The 22,931-nt window shown below is 41.7% G+C and overlaps 2 protein-coding genes across 10 annotated transcripts in view; one reads left to right on the top strand and one right to left on the bottom strand.

The window, feature by feature from the left end:
* The window catches only part of ANGPT2 (angiopoietin 2), a 65,301-nt gene extending 44,851 nt beyond the window's left edge, over window positions 1-20,450 (bottom strand). Inside the window, exons 1-3 of one of the 3 annotated variants that reach the window (XM_027597827.2) lie at window positions 20,388-20,450; window positions 15,630-15,715; window positions 11,187-11,425 (exon numbers count right to left, since the gene is read on the bottom strand). In XM_027597827.2, the coding sequence (XP_027453628.1) occupies window positions 11,187-11,396 (210 nt within the window). In that variant the 5' untranslated portion in view covers window positions 11,397-11,425; window positions 15,630-15,715; window positions 20,388-20,450. Of the gene's footprint in view, window positions 1-11,186; window positions 11,985-15,629; window positions 15,716-20,387 lie in introns of those variants that run through there. The other 2 variants (XM_027597824.2, XM_027597825.2) reach the window with 2 other exon arrangements.
* MCPH1 (microcephalin 1) overlaps window positions 1-22,931 on the top strand; it is a 251,127-nt gene that overhangs the window by 164,982 nt on the left and 63,214 nt on the right. The gene's annotated exons all lie outside the window — the stretch shown is intronic.

The raw sequence follows: 22,931 nt of genomic DNA, 5'->3' as shown, positions 1-22,931 counted from the left end.
TCTGTCTAAAAGAGAATTGTTTATTCAACAAATATTTTCACTATTTCTTCTTTCTCATTCAGAGACCACTGACTTGAATGGTAAGGGCATTTCAGGGTGATGATGGGTAAAGGAAAGTAGCGTTCTATACGTTAACTCGGTGTGTTGCTGTAAAACCTTCTTGGCTCGGGCAGGCTAGTCATGTAGTCATAAGTAGGTTATATGTATTAAACATTGCCCAATTAGTGGAAAAAGCGCATGTGGATTTACTGTGTTGTAACCCAGAAGGGGACCATAGTTGAAAATATGGACAATTAATCACACATGACAAAATGACCAATGGTTATTTGAGGGAATGGTGTTCTGATTAATCTTGATTCTTTAACTTATAACCCAATTATCCCAGCCATCAGTGCTTTTAAGAGCACTGTTTTACTGTTATGGTTAGGTTAAAACCAATTCTGATTGGGAATTCCTGTTAGTAACACTTTAGTAAGTTTAAATCTGGATGAGTTTTAAAAATGTTTTAGTGAATCTAACAATCTGTTTCTTAGTAACTAAAAATAAGGAATTTCATATACATGCACCAAAGGTTAAGCATAGATAATTAGCTTGTGGTCAGAATTTGATTATGTTATTCAGCAAAATATCTTCTCTCTAGCAGCATTTTTGCACCAGAATTTCTCATTAAGAAGACCAGTTTGCTTAGGGAAGTTTTAAGCTACATCTGTATGTAATAATTTTCCAAGATTCCAAAGACTAGATATTAGTTAATAAAACTCAAAGGAATATTCCGATTATCTTCAGACTAATGTTTATAATTATCCAGCAGACAACCAAGAGTTGATAGTATGTTGATTCCACAAATCTAATGGCAGAGAAAATACTTACAGGAGCCCAGAGGAAATAATACCTCCTAGGAATTTTGAATCTTTTTTACCCAGACATGTGGGTTGACGAGTTAACTCCAGAATGCCTGCTCAGAAGGGCAGCATTGCTTATAACTTATTGGAAGCTGAAGTAATAAAAAATACACTTAACAATAAAGTTTGACTGTTTTAACGGGCCCCATAGCCTTATTCGTGAGCATGTTGGAGCCCCATAAACAGGGTGGTATAGGAGAAGAGGTCGTGGACAATTTCAGAGCAGGGTGTTTCTAGAGAGGCACCCCGCCATGTGGTATAGACACTTTACATATGCACTTGGCAATGGTCCTTTTCCATGTTGAAAGGAAGTTCATTATTTTGAGTGTACCACTCAAAGGTATGAGGTCAGATCATTTAACCTGATGAGAGTGAGTGAACTTAGAATCTTGAATGTCAGAGCTAGTGCAGATCCTGTTAACTGTGTTTCTGGTATTGTTATTAAAATTAATTATAATTGCTGCAATAGTGTAGCTTCTTAACAGTTTCCAGCTCGATTTGCTTTCATCACCCTATTTGAAACACATAATCCCTTAAAGTCTCTGCTGTGGCCTTATGTTTCTGAAGGTGCGCGGTGGGGGTTTTAGCCAGTTAACTTAGTTAAATAAGGCAAGGGGTCACTAAACAAACGTAGTTAATCATGCTAAAAAAAAAAAAAAAGAAAAAGGTCACTTCCTAAGTGAAAAGACTACATACTGCATGATTCCAACTATGTGACGTTCTGGAAAAGACAAACTATGGAGACAGTGAAAAGGTCAGTGGTCGGCAGAGGTTTGGAGGCAGGGGGGGATGAATAGTTGGAGCACAGAGGTTTCAGGGCGGTGACAATACTCCGGCCGGCACTGTAATAGTGGGTGCGTTTGTCCAAACCTGCGGGCACACGGCACCAGGTAAACCCTGAGGTAAACTGTGGACTCTGGGGGTAAGGGTTAATGTAAGCTCATCGGTTGGAACAAATGGAGCACTTGGTAGGGGTCACTGATAATAGGGGAAGCTATGCGTGTATGTGGGCGCAGTGGGCATATGGGAAGTCTCTGTAGCTTCTGCTCAATTTTGCTGTGAACCTAAAACTGCTCTTAAAAAATAAGTCTTTAAAGTCTTTTACTACATAAAAAGAGGAACGAAGGAAATAACAACAAAAAACTGGTATTCTGCAGCTTCAGATTGCACGGGTTATATAGTTGACTAAACATACGGACACCAGGGGTGCCTGGGTGACTCAGTCAGGTAAGCCGGCAGCTCAGGTCTTGATCCCAGAGTCCCAGGACTGAGTCCTGGGATCAAGTCCCGCATGAGGCTCCCGGCTCAGCAGAGAGCCTGCTTCTCCCTCTGCCCCTCACCCCACTCGTGTTCTCTTTTTCTCTAATAAATAAATAAAATCTTTAAAAAAATAAAATAAACATGCAGACATCAAAACCCAGGAAAGTAACTTCAAAGGTGTACTTGTCTATCAATAATATATTGACTTCACATGTAAACATGATTTATTTTATATTTAGATTTCTTTGAATCTGAATAGTTGTGCCCAAGATATGTCTTCTTTTGGTATAAAATGCCTTTTTTTTTTTAAGATTTTATTTATTTTTATTTTGGTGAGAGAGAGAGCACAAGCTGGAGCCGGGGGTGGACAGAGGAAGAAGCAGGCTCCCCGTTGAGCAGGGAGCCCGATGTGGGACTGGGATCATGACCCGAGCCCAAGGCAGACGCTTGACCAACTGAGCCACCCACATACCCCCACATAAAATGGCTTTATTCCAAATTCGGGAGAACGTGAACATGTCATTCCCTTTATTCTAAGTTGGCTGAATTTCTGGGGCTGGCTTGGGCCAGAAATGGAACCCCTAAAGTGGGCTCAGTTTTTTTCATCTCTTCCTTGTTCCTCAGAGGCTCCTCAGACAAAGGGGAATAATGGCCCCCATGTCCCTCTTCCATGTCTTGGAACAGAAAAACTGTCAGACTCACTGTCTTTTACGGAGTCCCACACAATTCATCAGGTTATACCGAAGAGTATGGCCTCCTTGTTGGGGATTCATGAAACGAGACAACTTCACGACACTATTTGTTTTTTTTTTTTCTTTTTCGCTTTGAACCTAACTACCAAGATGTGCTTTTGGCTGCCAAAGTAGAAACCTCCAGGGTGGAGCGTCTTGAGCCTAGAACCAAGTGTTAATTAGTGGCGTACAAAAGCTACTGCACAGTTCAGGTTTACCCTTCATTGCTGGCATTTGCTGGAACAATCATAATGAGGATGCCAGTGTCCATCCTGGAATACTGAGTACTTAAGACAGACGATGGGTAGGTTCTGTCACCAGGCTAATCAGCACATCAAGTCAACCTCATATGGAGCACACGGCTAATATGTGAACAAGTATTAATATGGCCTACACGGAATGTGACAACACTGAGAAATAGAGAGGCTGAACGCTTGCCTCCTTTTAAGACTTTGATATTCTCTACCTAAAAAAAAAAAAAAAAAATCACATATAAAATGATGCATTCTCAAAGAAGCTGTGTCAACATGATAAAATAGTGTATTTTCTAAGACCTGTGTGTCTTGACATCTCTTCCCTTAAAAATCACCATCATCCACGGAAAAATGGAACGTGACATATTAATAAATACCAGATTATATTCTTAACGTGTATATTTAGTTGGCTTGATTTGTTGGTTTTTTAAATATTAAGTACTGGGTGCGAAGGCATTGTAGTGTTAAGTTGTCAGGTTCCTGTCGAGATTTCAAAAGCAATTCATGGGCTCCGAAAAGTCGCTCAAAGGGAGGGCTGAGGCTGATCTTGGAGCAAAGTAACTACCGCCCCAGACCCCCCGGGGCTGGTCCCAGGTGTTTTAATTAGGCTCTAGTTGAATGGCAAAGGCAGTGCTTGTATCTGGTCGAAGGAGGTGTGATGGTAAAAGGGTTAGGCCCACTCCTCAGGGGATTTTAACAGGTTTCACATCTTCCAGCAGCTGGTGCGTGCCACGATTAGGGTAAGAAAGAAAGGTGATTTCATGGGCAAACATCTACTTAAAATATTAATTTGCAGACAGCTAGCATACCTGACTCAGAGTTCAGGTGGTGGAGGAGAGTTCATCCCTTTATTGCCAAAGCATACATAAAACAGTCATTTTAACCCCAGTAAATGTAGAAAACTTTTATTCTAAAACACTATCTGTGAAAAAAAAATTTTTTTTACCATCTTTGATTATATCAGATCACTGATCATTTCTCATTGTAAACATTAATACCATGCTGACGTCAAGGTATTTTTGGTGATACCTATCTGTAGAATGCTGGATGATTTTAAAATCGAATTAGAGGACAGAGCAGGTCACACATGACTTTCCTGGGACTGAATTTTGTCTGAACTTCCAAGTGTTAGCGAAATTCAGGATGTCGTGCTCAGGCAACATCCAGAAAAGGGTTGTTACCGTATGTACAGGGTGTGAGAATGTGCACATATATACCTCCTCTTGGCTATCACAGAATTTGTTTTTACTCTTCTGAAACACAAACTGGAATTTTGAGTAATTACTTTATACCCAGGATATTCCCAATTGCTTTTTATTTTTTTCTTCTTAGCAGGTTTGGCACCATTCTCATATAGAAACGATGGCACATCTTTCCTGTAAACATTGGATAACGAGGTTGTCTGCTCACTAGCCATCATGTGCTAAGCCTGCTGATGTGCTCTGGCATTCGGGTGCGAAGGTCTGCCCAGGAACGCCTGCCTCGTGCTTGTCAGAGGCAGGACTCGTAGGTGGTGGGAATTACTTATTGCTGACTTGGGATGTCAACCAAGTTACTTAACCTCTCAGACCTACTTTATTTTTTAATTTTTTTTATTTTTTTTAAAGATTTTATTTATTTATTTGACACAGAGAGAGAGACAGCGAGAGAGGGAACACAAGCAGGGGGAGTGGGAGAGGGAGAAGCAGGCTTCCTGCTGAGCAGGGAGCCCGATGCGGGGCTAGATCCCAGGACCCTGGGACCATGACCCGAGCTGAAGGCAGACGCTTTAACAACTGAGCCACCCAGGCGCCCCTCTTTTTTATTTTTAATAAGAAAAATACAAGCTGTCAGGTATGTATAAGTGTATATAATATTACAACATATATAGCACGTTGTAAAATAATCCTACATATATGCATCTATATACACTAAATACTGAGGATGGTCATTTCAGAATGATGGAATTATGCATAGTTTGTATCTTCTGTGCATCCTTTGCTCTGTTTTTTTTATAATGACCGTGTATCCCTTTGGTGACAAGGAAAAATGACCATTCAGAAGGAGTTTGCATTGATTTTCCTTTTATGAAAGAGGTTTCAGTGCAGTGGCCAGACTGGTAACACTGCCCTGCTCCACCCCTGCTCTCCCCCACTCTGGATCTCCTTTACCAGGTCTTTCTCTTGTCACTCATTTATTTTGTGTAGCGCTTCCTGCCTAGGGACACACGTCCTGCCCGGAGTGCCATCTATAACATAGCAAGGCCCCACCAGAGCCAGACCCTCGGTCATTAGACTTCGCCTCACTGATTTATTCCAAGTGCTAGAATGCTGCCCGGACACACGGAGGCTTTCAATAAATATTTGTTGAACAAATAAATGAACTTTAATGGCTCCTGCCCAAAAGGAGTAGGGGGGGTAGAGTGGACTAAGAAATAACACTATATTCATGTTCATTCACACTTCTCCCAACAGTTTGCTGTAGTTTTTCCAGCCCCATGGAAAATTCTGTTTTTTTTGTCAAAGGGGGAGATGGACGTGCCCTTTCCGTGTTTGTTTTCCTCTCTAGGTAATCCATACAAGACTTCCAAACTGCAAAGCACATTGATGTTATCTTGACCCATGTTTGTAACTGATTAAAAATAGATAGGATTATATCTCCCATGCTTGTGTTCTAGAGATAGCCTTGGGACAAAATGATGGGCTAAGGTGTGGAAAGTGCTTTAAAGTGATTCAGGGCTACCTGGTAGCAACACCCAATGCCTGTATTACTAATACTACTTTCGTGAGAAAAGTGTGACTGGGAAGTTGAGTAGCTCTCTTTTTATCAGAAGAATTCTAGAATAATTTAGGAGAAAAATCTTATTGTCAGGTTCATTCAAGTCAAAGAAGGATGTAGTGAAAAGAATATATATATATATATATATAACTTATTTTATGTTTAATAAAAAATTTTATAGGTATAGATGTATGTAAGAAGCATATATATATGTATATTTTAAGATAGATAATAGTTTGCAGAGTTGTCATTGTCATTAAATAATACAGATGTTCTGCAAATCATGAGCTCCTGATTTGGAAAATCTATACATGTCCATGATTCATTGCATGTACCCTCTAGGTCTCAATTCAGGAAATCCACAGTGCTGTGCAGGCCATGGTGTCATTTGGTGGCCAGAATATGGGGCAATATTAACTACCTTTCTTCTGTCAAAACAGTCATGCAATAATACTGCCCCTTTTCCTTATCTTGATTGAGCCCTCGTAGGTAGTGTCTCTCCCGCTCGCCTCTGTCTTTCCCTCTCTGTCTCTGTCTCTCTCTGCCTCTGTCTCTGTCTCTCATGCACACATGGGCACACACACTCCTTTACTTCATCTTCTCCTTTACCTCAGTCTTCCAAATTTTGCTTTTTCCCTAAATAAAACCTCTTTCAACCTCTTTCCACATCATTCATGATCCAGACAAGGGTTCTGATCATGTCACAGTGGTATAATGCCACCGCACATATTTTAAGAAGAAGGAAATTCATGCATTTTCATATTAAATTTGTTACAATAAAGAGCTACTATAAGTCTCTTAAGTGCTCATCTGGAAGCTGAAGATTAGGGAGAGGGAGAATTTTACTTCCTACTTTCTACTGTTTTAATGGTTTGACTTGTTTATTTTACATTGCCCGTATGTTAACTTTCATAACATTTTTGCTTTTTTTTGTAAGTTATCCATATGGTGGTAGGGTTGATAGAAACTGTTGTTTTTCAATTATAAATACACAAGATTTCAGTTATAGATTAAAACCAGCACTCTGGGCCAGCCTGAGCATAGGATCACCATTTACAAGGTCATTATCCCTTTCATATTCCTGGCTTACAGCCACTGGTTTACAGATAAACTTTTGGATCACAACCTGTTTGTAAACTGTAAAGAACGACATTGATGAAAATAAACCATTTTTCAAATTTTAGTATGGAGACTTTCTGGATTACCTAGTGTCTAAACAGGAAGTAACATATTATGGAAGTTGTGTACAGCTCCATTTCCTAGTTCTAGACTCTGCAAGCAAATAGTCATCTCCCCATAGTGTGGTACCTACATCGTTCAGCATGCCAGAAGCTTTGTTTAATAAGCAGAGACTACTTGACCATGGAAAGCAAATATTACATAAACAATATATCCTATGTATACCAAATATTTAGTATGTTTTACATAATATACATAGTAAGCACACATTGTACTATATATTTTACATGATACATAGTAAACATTATATTATACCTGCATTTTCCAAACTTAAATATGTTGTCCTTCCTTTCCCATAGTGAAACTTTAATCATCTCTTCATTCCTTCTTAAAATGATGTGAGTATATAATTAAATAACAATAGTAATCATTTCCCTGCCATCTGAAATAGCGGCTTTATTCAGCTTGTCTGACTGCACAAAATTTGCTGCTAATACTGAGCACATATTTCATGATTCAAGATACAGAGATACAGTATAGGATCGGTGGTTCTGCTCCAGTCCTGCACTAGGGCCATTGGCTATGGAGATGGTAGGATTTTTTTTTTTTATTTCCTTTAGTGAACCAAGCTCTGGTTTATTTGTTTGTTTGAATATATAGCTAAGGAGTGTTTTGCAGCCACAATGATAAAATACACACACACTCCCTCTCCACCTTCCCCCTCAATCCCCGCCACCACGCAGGGATGGGGGAGGGGCTGGTGGTCTCCGTGCACCTGAACCTCTCACCATCGGTTTTTCCCATTGACAGCAATTTTGTTTTAGCAGCAAAAGTGCATTGTCCCCTATACATCCACTGAAGAAGAGTAGTTCTTCCTACCTTATTAAAAGGATATATTATTATTAAAGAGAGAAAAAAATCTAGATTCAGGTTTATAGTGCCTACCCTGTGCTTCTTTCATTAAAAAAAAAAAGAGGAAATGTTTACATCAGTTTAATAGGCATTAGCTTTATTTTTCAAAACATTCTGTTTTAAAGCACAATAGGCTTTGCAGTTGTTTATAAATTTGAGGTATTCATCAGTGTGAAATAATTGTTTATTTCCTTTCCTTATTTCCTCTTATCGGAAAAAAAAAATACATTTGGTCTCCAGGCAAGATAAAATCCACTTTGCTAAGTTATTTGTCAGTTTTTATAAAGTGAGTTTAATACCACTGGGGCAGAGGTTTAGAATAGTTGCAGGATTAGCAAGGGAATGTGACATAGAATGTTTTTTTTTAGGTCATCGTGGTGTATTTGGTAAACTGTCATGCATTTATCTTATCCTTGTTTAACCACTGAGCAGAAAGTGAGCCCTCCCTGTGTTGTTCCATTCATATTACTCTGCACTCATTCAGAAGTCTGACACTTCCTTTGCCTGGCAGATTAAAGGGGCAGTGTGGCATCTTTTGATGATTTGTAAAACAGCTTTCTTAGTCCAAGCTCCTTAGGGGATGCTAGCCACTCAGGAGATGAACTGCTAGTCATCTGCTCTGAAATTAACCAGAAACTTGGTCTTATTTTCCTTCTTAACAAGTTTTCTTAAAATCTTAAAGGTTTCCCACCCTGCCACCCCCCACAGACCCCTCTGATTTTTAGTGTGGATCAGGGGAAGAAAGGAAATATGAAACCATTAAAAAAAAAAAAAAAAAGCCCTAAAGAAAAGGAAATACGAGAAACAATGAAAAACACAGAATTGTGCTTTTTCTCTCTGGGATAGTCTAGCAATACGTGTTAGATTGTGGTGTTGAACCTTTAATCCTGTGGGTTATCTATCATCCCATTATATATTATTTTCTCTCTTATGAGAAAAGCAGTGTTTATTATCACAGGTGACAAAACACAGCAATAAAAAACAAGCAGAGAGGTTACATTTAACTACTTTAAACAGGTTTCATATTTGCTTTTTTTGCTTTCATTCCCAAACGAGAAGCCTGTGAACAGAGTGAGTGAACACAGACTCTCAGGTGCACATCACCCAGATAGGCCAGGTGAACAGGTGCTGAGCCAATGAAAAGATAAACATGACGTCATTCTTGGTGATAATTTAGCAGATAGCTAAAGAAAGAATTTAGAAATGCCATTGTGCCACTGTTCAAATATTTACTAATTGAACCGGGAAAGGAAAAAATGATAGTCTCTTCATGTAGAATTTCTTGTTCCTTTCCTTCTTTAAACAGCATCTCAAAGGTCCAAGAGAAGGGGGTTGTTTATCTAAGAAAGAAATAGGAGCCTTGACCATTGAGTTTTTCAGGTATACTAACTGTGGGCTTCATTAAGCAAATGCAATTTAACAATCTTGCATTTGGCAAAACATTCTTCCAGGTTTCTTGACTATTTATTTTAAGAGAGGATGTACCAGTCGGGCAGATTAGGATGTTTACTATGTATGATGTATCTTTCATCTCTCGCTGTGGCTATTAGCCCTGGCATAACCACAGTGTGGACGTAGGGAGATGGTTCAGCGTGAGCATGACAATTTAAAATTAAATAAGATGTCAGAGTGAGCAGGCATTTAGGATGCAGTTTGTCTTCCACGTATTTTGTCTTCCAAGTATTTGAACCTGTGTGCTGTGTACTTTTTATAAAAGTACATCTGTGAATAAACAGCTTCTTTTTATGCACATGTATGAATTATTGAAGATTTTAAAAGTGCACACCCCAGGGACCTTCTTTGGAAAAGAGGAAAACCTGGGGGAGAATTTGCCCAGAAGGGCCAGTGCCTTCAGAGATAATTAGTAATGAGCTGAGTATTACACAGCAGGCCTTCCTGGTGGGCATTTGTTGTTTTCTGTGTCTGCGTTGCAGCAGCTACTCTGGTCTCAGCGAACGCGGTGCTGAGCAGGCGCTCATTCATTCCGGCTTAGACGCCAGTCGTAACTTGGTCCTTCCTCTCTGAAGAGGACAGCTAACGAGAAACACAGATTGGGAGACATGATCTATTCTAAGGTTAAGATAAAGTATCCTAACAAAGTTTATGGGGAAATGAAAGGCTGAAAATTCTTTCTGGGGCAAGGTCTTGAATGAAGTGAATTAGCTTGGTAAATAGTACCTTCTCTACTGTGTAAGCACTGTGGTATACTGTCATTATAATATTTAATGATTAATCTATTGCCACAATTTAAGCCTCCTTTAGAATATATATATATATATATATATATATAGTCCACATCAAGAAAAATTTCAGGGAGACTGGGTTTTGTAGAAATAGCCCCCACATGTACATGAGGAAAATGATCACTTGTGAAAGAAAAACTGAGCTTTCAATATCCTGTTTGGGTTAAACCCCCTCTGAAATGTCTGTGAAACTGTGTATCATCATAACCCCGCGAACATCTCGTCACGGCAGAGCTGCAGCAAATGCCCTGCGCACCCGTCCCACGTGGGGCGACCTTCACAGCCTGCGGCTTCAGCTGAGGGGCTGGGTGCCGGACATACCCTCAGACCCTTGCAAAACTCACCCCACTTACAAAATGACAAACCCTTCAGGGTAAAGCCCTCAGGTTCTGAGAAACGTAAAGTCTGCTTTATTAAATTTCCTTCCATTTACCAAGAGTCGCAGTCTATTTTAGTAAATAAATTCAGGAAATTGGTAAAGCACTTTACTCCATCCGTTATGTCTCAGTAATTAGCATGATTGTCACGTTTTTCCTGGCTCCTGGCTCCGGCACCGCTGTTGCTTACAGCTTCCCCCAACCCCGCTTGCCTGCAACCAGTTTATAACATCCCTGGTAACGGGTGTTACTGAGTTTAAACCACTTACACAAACAACACAGCCTACACGTTTTGCAGAGAAGTGCACTTTCTCTACTTTATTAAATAAAGATTCCGAACTCGGAGATCTCTTTCTCTCTGGATTCTGGCATTCTTCTCAAATAATCCTTTTCACTTTCCACCCAGGACTACTTTACACCCTGGGATAGAATAAAAGAAATGATAATTCATTCGAAGGTATTAGCCACCATCTATCTCTCTCCTGTGCTCATTGCCTTTGGTTGTTAAAACCGAGCTGATCTTACTGGCTTCAACAGTTGTTCACCAAATAAAAATGATTTTTTTTCCTACCTTCATTAGCCACTGAGTGTTGTTTTCCATGATGTTCTCTAGCACTTGCAGCCTCTGCACCGAGTCATCGTAATCTAGTGGTGCGTCCCTCTGCACGGCGTTGGGCACGTAGGAGCTAGAAGAGCGACAGTTGTCTGTCTCTGGCAGGAGGAAAGTGTAGCTGCAGGCTCCGTGCTGAACCTGATACTGCCTTCTCCCGACGCTGTCCATGCTTCTCCGAAAGTTGTTATAGGCTGCGGCTAGGACAAGATCACAGCTCAAAGTAAAGAAAACAATCTGCCACATTCTTTCTTTCTTTTGGTAATAAACCAGCAGCTTAGCAAACTCGAAGGCACATGGGAATCCCGGTCCTAAGCTGCCCTCTCAGATGCGGGGCTCTGCGGCCATGGTTTAAGGACCATCAGTGGGAGTCTCTTCCCTCCCTTTCCAGCAGGAACTTGATTGTTAATGCTGTCTTCCCTCCGGTGGGTCGGTCCTGCAAGTGAACTGTCAGATGGCAGTAGAAAGAATAACCCTGCTCACTCCTGAGGGCTGTATTCACTTTACAGACCGGTGTTAATGCTGCTTTGTTTCTCTTCCTCCAGATTCTGCGGTGTCAGGATCCGAATCAATCACTTTCCTTTCCTTATATGATAAGTTGATAAGAGCAGCCAGACATGTGTAGCAAGCTGCTCCGCCCTCCTGGCATGTCTGTTATCTTCCTGTAGGGGGGTCACTAGCCAGGCAACAGGAAAAATCCGAGCATGATGTGTGCTGTTCAACCAGGGCTATATGCTGCAGAAACCCTCTGGGAAAAACTGATCAGTTACAGGACCCCTGAGTGTTTCAGAGGCACCACCCTAATTGAGCATTTCCTAGAGAGAGCAGCGGTCTCTCATGTCTGAGACTGATCTCACATTGCTTAGCTGGTAAAATATCTGGGGTAATAACTTTAAAGTACAATGAAAGTTCCTGTTTTTTCCTTTAGGAATAAAAATACTACAAATATGTCAGGACTTTGGTTTATTTTTGTTATTACAAACAAAGAGGAAGAAGTCTTGCTCTTGTAAACTCTCTGCCTTTTCATATGGAAAACAGTTTTCATGGGTATTTCTTGATTTTTGAACTATTAGCTACATACACAAAATTTTCACTTATAAAAGCATCGGAGAGGAAGATCACACTTTATTAAATTGTGTTGGGAAAACCAGTTTCTGAGCTCTGACACTTCATCTCTTATACAAAATATCCACTTCAATATTCAAAGTAAAATATACAGGACAGATTAATGGTCCATCAAATTACAATACGCAGAGAAATCAGAATTTAGATAAGAGGATGGTGAGGGAGGAACACACACTTTTTCTGTTTCAGATCAGGATTTGCTCAAATCCCATCATTTTGTAATTTTCTCTTTCCAGGATCAGTCAAATCCGCCCCACTCTGTGTCGCACGTAGGCACATCACCTCTCTTTCTTCATTGAGCTTGACTCTCCTTATCTGTAAAATTCCAGGGTTGCATTAACTCCCAAGATTTTTCTATTTCAATTCTATGGCTCTGTCAGTCCCCTGGGTGACTTCCTTTAATAACTAAAACTTAATACTTTAGGGATTAACAGTATGCTAACCAGCCAGAGTGTGCATGGGGAAAAGCCTTGGAATCTTAGCCACGGTCTGTTTGTATTTCAGGGCACAGGCTCTGTTCTTCCTGGTCAGTGGAAGCATATCTGCACCCTGACTTGTCGGACCATTCTACCCATGAAAGTCAGAGTCAGTCTAAATCATGCACGAGCAGCTTGCAGAGCATTCCAGAATTCTGATTTTAATTCTTGGGTGCTCATGGAATTTGTGTAGTGAATTCTGTTTTCCTAGAACCTGTGTTTTCAAGAGACCTAATTAGACCTTTAAAAACATCCCTCCTGTGCATGGACTGGCTCCCAGGTTACTTCTAGAGCCGGGGTTCTTAACCTGAGCTCTATTCAAGGCGTCCATGAACCTCAGCATAAAATATGCCTTCATTCTTCACCAAACTGTAACTGAAATATAGCCTCTTCTTTAACTATGTTTATAGGTCATAAGCAACAGTGGTCAATGTCTGTGGCTTTTTCATCAGTAGAAACTGTAGTTGATTTTGTTACAGTGTCTCAAGCTGTCGGTGGCAGTCAGCACTACGTTGTCATCAGACTCACCCCCAGATCTTGTTACTTAATGTCCAAATAAAGTTGCACATGTCATTTTCTGAGAAGGGGTTCATAGACTTGGCCAGACTCCCAGAGAGTTCTGTCACTTGCTAGCACTTGTGCTCAGGGAGGGTCCTAGAGCAGAAGAGGTTGATTCCACCCTGATTCTGGTCCGTGGTTTCCACTGAAGAAGGAAATTAAAGAAAATGCGCCCATTCACACTAGTAACTGTAGGGGGAGGCGTGTAGGCTCGGAAGACGAGCCCTGGGTTTGAAGATTCTAACTTCTCTAAGCCTCAGTTCACTTGGAAGACAAAATGATTCTTTCTCTGTAGTGCCTTCTAGGATTGAAATGATACAGACTAGTCATGTCGGAATATTCCTTTCTTTGTCAGTACTTTCTGTTCGATGGGAAGCACCTCTGCCACCATCAAGTATTGCAACTGTGTTACTATCCTCTGAATGGGAAGCCGGTCTAAGGGTATTCGCCATTTGAAAAATCATTCATCTGCCTTCCAGGCAAGTGGGGTGGTTTTAAAAAGTAGCTGCAGGAAGAGGTCGTACAGCAAGTACTTCTAGTCTGCTGGTTTGTATCAGGCCCTCTGCTGGGTACTGGGGATGGATAATGCGCTTTGCTCTTTAGACGAGAATGAGGGAGACCCATAAACTAATAGGGCGGGGTGAGAGGAGAGATTGGGGGGCATCCAGAGGGAGATGCTGCTGCCGAGGCACTGATCCCCCAGGCGGTGACATGGGTGCTTTCTTATCTGTCCCTTCAAGGTCAGAATGTGCACCGAGCAGCTCTTTGTAGGTTCCTAAATGGAAATTATTACCGGAGAGTTGCGGGGAAGCTCTGCTTAGACCAGGGGATGGCGAACTATTTCTGTAAAGGGTGAGATAGTCAGATAGCCTGATATTGGAGGCTCTGCGGGCCATCCCGTCTCTGTCATGGCTACTCAACTCTGCCCTAGTAGCATAACAGTGGCCGTGGACAGTCCATGGATGGGGGAGGGTGACTGTGTTCCAGCCAAGCTTTATTTGTGGACCCTGAAATGTGAATTTCAACCATTTAAAGATGTAAAAATCGTTCTTAGCTCCCTGGCCATTTAAACCAGACCAAGGGCTGCCGTTTGCTGGCCCCTGAGTTAGAACCTAACGGAGTCTGCCGGGGTGGGGATGGGACATGGGGAGTGAGGCCATTCTAAAGGCACAGCCAATGTAAACAAGCAGTTCTCCCCTGTCTCAGATCGCAGCATGGCTTCTTAAAGAATTGAGAAGCATGGGACCAGCCAGGAAGAAGGGACTTGCGAAAGGGGCAGGAACCTTTGACCAAAAAGAAAGCGCCACTTTGAAGCTGGATCTATAATGCAAGGCCGGGAAGGCATGCTTAGAAACCAGACTCTGGTGTAAAGCGGATGTCACGGGTCCCACCATGGGCAACACACGAGAGCGGTGGGGGCCTTCTTGGCGTCAGAGCTGCCCACAGGACTGTAAGAGTCCATCAGGGAGCAAATGAGGAGAGGATCTGCAAGGCCCCTGCAGTAACTTAGGGGAGCCAGTAGGAGGCCCTAGAAGGAAGAGGCAGAGCTGGTTGGGGAGCCTCCTGAAGGAACGGGAGCAACAGGTAACCCTCCTGTCCTCCGCCACAGAGGGGCCCATGGGGGTGGTCCGCTGGCCGCTGTGTGACCACTCCTGCCCAGCCCAGATTCCCATCCACTCTGAACGAGACCTGACTGTGCTGCTCAGAACTGTTGTTAACTGTCCATTTTCAAAGAGAATGCTGAGTTTTCTTCAGTGCCCTGCCGATGGGATAGCAAAGGCAGATGAAGCTATGAGATGAGAAATATTATTACAGCCTTCCCAAAAGCTGCCTTCCTGCCCAACCATTTTTTTTCCTAACAGTTCTGCCGGACAGCTGTGCATGGTATTATTTATTTTCTTAATAATGTTTGTTTTCTCCCCCATACTGTATGTCATCAGCTGAAATTTTGGAGGCTCCCATTTATTTTCAGTAGAACTGTCTAAAGCTCTCCTTGCACTTTGCTATACAACAAGGGAAATCATGTTTGATGGCACCAAAGAAACCACCATGTTTACCTATTGCTGAAAGAGGTCAGCATGACAAAACTCTGACCATGCTTCATTTTGGCCTGTGGAACAAAAGCTCTAATGTGTGGGAAATGCCAGAGGATCTCCCATTGTTCGTGGTCTCAATGTCCCCTCCCAAAATGTAGGTCCGTGTAGATGGACATCCACTCCTGTCTGGGTCATGAAATCTGACCTACCACAATCTTCGAGAGGCCCAGGTCACCCAGAGCCATCTCAGAGGATCTCAGACATTAGGCTCTGTTTGAATGATGTCTCAGGAACCCTAAAACCAAAAAAAAAAAAAAAAAAAGATACAAGCTTTGGAACAGCGCAAAGTGGGGCTGCCCCCAAGCCACGGATTACCAAACAGAATTTTCGAGTCGGCCTATGTGATCTCTGTTGTAGAGTTGAGCCAGTTTAATATTCAGGATTTAACTGGATGGTTACATTGTTGGACAAATCAAGGGATGGAAGTGGGACAGACTCGTCCAGGGGGAGGGCGGAGTGTAGCTTTCTGAACTGTTAAAATCCCAGTAGGTGAACCTGGCAGATGTCTGCTCTGAGAAGCCCATCCCTGATTGGAAAACACATGGAAAGTCCTCAGGTACTAAGAGGCACATGGATCTCCCACATCTGCTGACCCTTTGAGCTTACGGCTTCAGCTGTCCCGTCTGCCCAGACCCTCCAGAGCCATCTCATGCCCGCTCTGCTCACCACCACCCAGAGCAGAACACTTTCGTCCCAGCACTGCCTGCCCCAGGGGGCAGGCTCACTTGGCCAGTGTGGCCTTAATTTTTGGAAAGTTGCTATGTTGCTATAGGAGGGACTTGCGGAACTGAAATACCCTAATAAATGAAGCTGGGGACACTCTGTTTCGATTTGTGGCCATTTGTAGACGGACAGGCACACTCAAGACACTCGGGCGCCTGCCTGGCATGCTGGAGCTAGGAGCAGCTTTGGAGACATTTGTCCATCTCCCTCCCTCTCCCTGGCTTTTTAAAAATTGGCTAAATATAATCAGTCAACATGTTTATGTACAATTTAATGTTCAGTGCACGGGGAAAACCATTAGAAAGTTCAGCAGACATAAAATTGTTATTAGAGAAAGTTATTTTACTTTTCTTTCCAAATTGTAAATAGTAATGAATGAGAGCTAAAGATGAAGCCACACTGGAAGGAAGGGAGGAGGAGAAGGAGGGAGGGAAGGAAATCAGCATCTCACCTTTCCAAAAGCAGCCTCCCTCTATAGTGATTTCTTTATAAGTTTCCCGGAAGATGTCTGTTTCTACTTGGTTTCAATATATGTTGAATTGAACTTTATCTACAAATGGAATCTAGAGCCATGTGCAAAAACTTTAGTGATGCCTCTCTCTGGAGTTGCTAATCATGTTGAACTACCATTAAATCTTGAACCTGGCAGGTGAAAGATAATTCCCAGCCATGAGATTTGGAAAAAAAAAAAAAGAGCCAAAGAAAAGGCCCCTTCAAGTTACCATAAAGACAGAAGGAAAAGAAAAAAAAAGCGTAACTATGAGCACACACACACACACACACACACACACACACACACACACACACACACACACACCCACACCCACACCCACACCCACACACACACACACACACACACACACACACACACACACACCCCCACACACACACACCCACCCACCCACCCTTGGAAGATAAGTCTTGCCCCCAGGATAGCCAAGGAAACCAGTGCTCAGTGAAGTGAGGTGATAAGAATCCCATCAACCCTGACTGACTCATTTCACTTAGCATGATACCCTCTAGCTCCATCCACGTGGTTGCAAAGAGTGATTAACATAATAAAATAAAATTAAAAAAAAAAAAGAATCCCATCAGCCCAGTGTGTCTCTGGGCCTTTCTCCTCCATTAATGGTGACGAATTTAAGGAGAATTTAAAGCAACTATTTTTTACCCTGATTTTAATATGGCCATTTCATACTGGCGGTCACCCCTGTGCAGCACAGATACACATCCCCAGTGACGGACTCCTTCTCACTGCCAGAGACTTCTTGCAGCCTTTGCTCATCTTGAGCTGGAACTCCTGGGTCATGTGTGGAGCCCACCAGGTGCCTGCTTCGGTATCCTGGACCTCTGGGTCCGGGAGCAGGGGAGGTCCTCTCAGAAGTGCACACATCAGTGCAGACTTAAAAAACCAAATTGTGTGAACTAGCTTAGGATAGACTCTCTGGAAATCCCACCGATTCTCTAACTGCGTCAGTTAAGCTTTATATATACATTCTAGCTACATTCTCAATTTCCTGGCTTTACCAACTGTTGATTTCTCCCTTCTTTGCCTCTTTAGTTTCATCAAATGTAGATAGAAGAGGGTGACTTACCTAGTAGAATACACACAGTTCTGAAATGAGGTGTGATGCCTAGTTAGCACAATTTCCTGTCCAATTAAATTTGGTAGCATGTGACATAAAATACCTGGTCCATTATATTTAGAGAACAATTAAATGCCCCCCACTTAGAATGGGGGCATTGGCTACATAGAATTCACCTTTGTGGAAGGTGAGGAAATGTATATTTTGTTAAAATAAGGCTCTGCCTGCCGGAGGAGGAGAAAAAGCCCTTTGCCAGATGTGTTTTCAGGCAATTTCCTTTCCTGGGAAACAGCCATTTCCCCTGCATTACCAGACCTGTTTTCATTCGCAGAACAGAGGGAGTAAGTGCTGGGACCAAAGGGCAGAGGCCCAGATAACATCAGCCTTATCTGTGACGATTACCTGTCTTCTTGCAGCTGCACCACTTCTGTTCAATGGAGGGGCTGCAGAGGCTCTTGGGGGGAGGGTTATACCGATGGAAAAATCAGACTTAATCATAGCAGAAAAATCTCTTTCACGTGACTCTCAGGTCACTGTCGTTCTTACTCAGCTTAGCTCAATTAAAAAGGTACCAAATACTCATTCCTTCTAGCTTACTGGAGTATTTGCTATGAAATGCCATCCGGAAGACATTTAGAGAGGACAGATAGTTTTTTAAGGAAACTTAAAAGATTCTGAATCTTTTATAGTCTGCACTGCCGTGAACCAGCATAGCATCTGCTAAGGAATGCTGATTTTTTTAAAGCCACATCGTCCATTATAGGTAGCTTTAAAGATTGAAGAGAAAAAGCTTTCTGTTTATTAGAACCTTGGAAAATATCCAAGTAACTATTTTTTTTAAGATTTCATCATAAATTCCCTGAATTTTTAGGAATATTTTAGTTTATATAATTCTCCTGTTATATAAAGTTATCTCAAATGCTGTTTGATTTTATAAATATTTTCATTCTCTAATATTTTTATGGAGTATTTTATCTTCTCATCAAAAAAAAAATTGCCCAAAAGGTCAAGATACAAGTCAAAACTTTAAAAAGGCAGTGGATGAAATTCTAAAACAGTAGATGAGTGCATTAGCCTGATAATATTTTTGCCAGTAATTCTGTGTCCTGTTTTCTCCCCATAGAAAAAAAAAATGCTAAACATTTTCTTTCAGTTGATTTATGTCAATGATTACTCTTATACCCATGACCAATATAAAGTCAATAGACTCTTTCCTTTGACTAACACAATGGTTCATTAGAGATTTTGAGGTGGGCTTATAATTTTTGTATTAAATGCTCCTAAATTCATTTAAACAATGTTTTTAGAGAATTCAAATTCTTTGCTCGTGGGAAATGTGCCCGGTCTCTTTGTCATAACCATTCTACTAAAGGAGTATATAAATTTCTCTCAGAATGAATTTTCCTTTGAAAGTGGCTTAATGCCATCTTGATTAATCTTTGTTTAATCTAAATTTATAAAATTTTTATCTTAATTATGAGAAACCTTTTAAAATAAGAGATAAAAATGTCATATGTGCTATTTACATGAAGATATATTATCTCTCTTGGTTATAGGTTAACATAAATAAATTTGCTTATGTCAGAGAAGTAAAAAAAATAAAAAGCACATGACCCCCTTTTGGTATTCCTGTCTGCCTGACTGACTTGATATAAAAAAATCTTCCTGTGGGAAATTAGGCTTGATTATGGAGTTGTAAGTATAAAAACTCATTTTTGAAGAATTATATATAGTTTCTAAAGAATTACATTAGAAATATAACAAATAGTTATGCATATAAAAGGAAGCAGTTTGCATTAAAGTGTATAAAAATAACTCCATGCCATTCTTGTTCCTTGGTCAGCTTAAGTATGGTTGTCAACTGATGATTTAATTCTCTCCTAATTATATGATATGTATATGCTCCACTTTTTGTCTCAAACACTATCTCAGTTTCTTTGGTGTTCTATTAATATTCCCAAAATGTTTTACTTCAAGGAAAGTGTCTAAATTCAAAGAAAGACTGATACAAAAGAAAAAAAAAATGAAAGGAAGTAAATTGTACAAAGCCTGTAAAGAGAGGACATTTATAGCAGCATTAAGATACCTAATTCCTGGGGCACCTGGGTGGCTCAGTTGGTTAAGCGACTGCCTTCGGCTCAGGTCATGATCCTGGAGTCCCGAGATCGAGTCCCGCACTGGGCTCCCTGCTCAGCGGGGGGTCTGCTTCTCCCTCTGACCCTCCCCTGTCTCATGCTCTCTCTCTCTATCTCATTCTCTCTCTCAAATAAATAAATAAAATCTTAATTAAAAAAAAGATACCTAATTCCTGGCATCTGTTTCCCTCAAAAAAAATTATATATATATATATATAATATATATATATAACTATATATATATATAAGCAGTGGTTTATGAAAGTCCTAACACTCTTCTAGTAGAATATTTGCACAAAAAGAAATACTTACTTTCCCCCAAAATCCTGATGCATATTTCAGTGATCTTTTTTATTTATAGGTCAAAAAGTCTTGCTTGACTACAATAAAGATTAAAACAGATACCTGCTAGAGATGGTACCTGTATGGGAATACAGGTACCACATCCACTGGTAGTACTCACCCGCTCCCTCTGCTGGCCTCGTGACAGATAACAGGCAAAACCATCCATGTTTTATTACAGTCCCTAATAGAAATGACACACAATCAATTAAGGGCATAAATCAGTAGCAGTTAATATACAACCTGGAATGCTTTCATTATAGTTTGAATGCAAGAGAACACCACACCATATGCAGAAGTTTAACACCTACTTACACGTGTGTGTGTGTGTGTTGTGTGCATGCACACACACACAGTGAAAAATATTTTTCAGCATCTGTTTATCACATACAGAGCTAGAAGCTATTTTAGTATCTTCTGGTGATCAGGTTTCTGCCGAAATGAGCTTGTGCCAGAGCAACAGTGAAAAAACTGGAATTTTGTGCTGTCTCTGTAAGGGGTGAGTTTAGAGACCTGATCCTTGCAGCAGTTTTTCTACAGTCTGCTGAGATAGATCCGCATTCTGTCACGCAGGGACAGAGCTGTGACACCTGCCCTGGTGGCTCTGGGTAGTTCCAAGCAGGAGCACTGCACATGGGAAGGCTCCTGACTAGAGATGCGGTCTGACTCAACAGCCAAGAGTACTTTCAGTGATTGTCTGATCCACATGTTTCACTTATTTAAAAAAGAATCTTGTGGGGCGCCTGGGTGGCTCAGTCAGTGAAGCGTCTGCCTTCAGCTCAGGTCAGGATCCCAGGGTCCTGGGATTGAGCCCCATGTCAGGCTTCCGGCTCAGCGGGAAGCCCGCTTCTCTCTCTCCCTGCTGCTCCCCCTGCTTGTGCACTCTCTCTCTCTCTCTCTCTCTGTCAAGTAAATAAAATCTTAAAAAAAAAGAAAATCTCATTCCTTCTCCAAAATAGAGATCAAAAGTGAAGGGAGTGATATTCCAAGCCAAGAAAGAGCATGTGTGGTAAGTATGAGACCAGAGAACTGAAGAGGAATTATGTGATTCAGCAGAGTTCAGGGAAGGTGTGAACTTGGAGGTCCCACCCGGAATCAGCTCCTGAGGAGTCGGGCTCAGGCATTCGGATTTTACCCTGACAGAACCTGGAGCCACGGGATGTGTTTTCCAAAGAGGGAGTAGACTCATCTGATTTTGAAAGGCCCCTGCAGTGCCCGGTGGAAGAGAGGCTGGAAGAGAGTGAGATGAGAAACTGCACAGCCAAGCAGCTCAGATGTTACGGAGCCTGAACTGGAACATCACTGTGGAGCTCGAGAATACTTGATAGGGACAGTCAGTAGGAATTCTCGATTGAGGGGCTGTGGGGGTTCTGGAATGGGATTGGTTTGCTATTGGCATTGACTCTTCCACTTAAAACAACTAAAAATGCGGGGCGCCTGGGTGGCTCAGTCGTTGAGTCTCTGCCTTCGGCTCAGGTCATGATCCCAGGGTCCTGGGATCAAGCCCCACATCGGGCTCCCTGCTCGGCGGGGAGCCTGCTTCTCCCTCTGCCTCTGCCTCTCTCTCTGTCTCTCATGAATAAATAAATAAAATCTTTAAAAAAATAAATCAACTAAAAATGCTGGGTAAAATCATCTAAAAACCATTAAAAAGGCATCGGCAAAATGACAAGATAATAGAAAATATCAGACCCAAATTTAAATGGAGCCACAGATCAGAGGAATCAAGTGGAATATTCAACAGATTTGCCCTCAAAGCATTTGGCAAATGGCAAACCTGAACCTCCCTTTTCAGGGCCCAGAGGGTGGGGCGAGGAGATAAAGGCTCTGCCAGGGGAGAGTTTGAGAGGCACCCCCTCCATGAAGGTAGGGCCCCAGGGACTCTACTTGCAGTGCCTGGGGCAGAAGGTAATCTGTCCGTGCTGCCTGACAGTAAACAGAAAGGGGGAGCCCATCCCTGAGGATCATAACCACAGGAGCACCCTTTTTAGTCTTACAGAGCAAATTAGGTAGTTGAAAAAAAACTCAAGTCATGCTAAATTTTTCCAAAGTGTTCCCAGGCTACTGCTATCAACCCCTCCCTACCACATCCACACCCCCAGTTTTGTAGCAAAAATGAATCCTTTCCAAAAGAATGCACCTTCATGGGGCACCTGGGTGGCTCAGTCGGTGAAGCATCTGTCTTCGGCTCAGGTAATGATCCCAGGGTCCTGGGATCGAGTTCCGCATCGGGCTCCCTGCTCCGCGGGGAGCCTGGTTCTCTGCCTCCTCCCCACTTGTGCTCTCCGTCTCTCTGTCTCTCAAATAGATAAGTAAAATATATTTTTTTAAATGCACCTTCATCATTAAGTCTCAAAGAATTCTTACAGATAATTTCCCAAAGAAAATGAGTAACTCGCAAGAATAAATGAACATGTAAGCAGACATAGTCTCATTAGCAAAAGTCCGCAGAAAGAAGAAATGGCCAAAGCAGACTGGCAAGAACTTTATAAATGGAACCTATCAGCTACATTTTATGAAATAACTATCCATACTGGATTAGTTTCTTCAGGCTGTTGTAACAAAGTGCCACAAACTGGGGAGCCTAAAACAGCAGAGGTATTGTCTTCCAGTCCTGGAAGCTAGAGGTGTGAAGAGCCTGTACGAGAACCCTTCCTTGCCTCTG

Source organism: Zalophus californianus, chromosome 2, assembly GCF_009762305.2.
Source record: "Zalophus californianus isolate mZalCal1 chromosome 2, mZalCal1.pri.v2, whole genome shotgun sequence".
NCBI classification, from domain to species: Eukaryota; Metazoa; Chordata; class Mammalia; order Carnivora; family Otariidae; genus Zalophus; species Zalophus californianus.
Note: the sequence above shows the minus strand (reverse complement) of the source record. Positions and strands in the feature narration are given on the sequence as shown.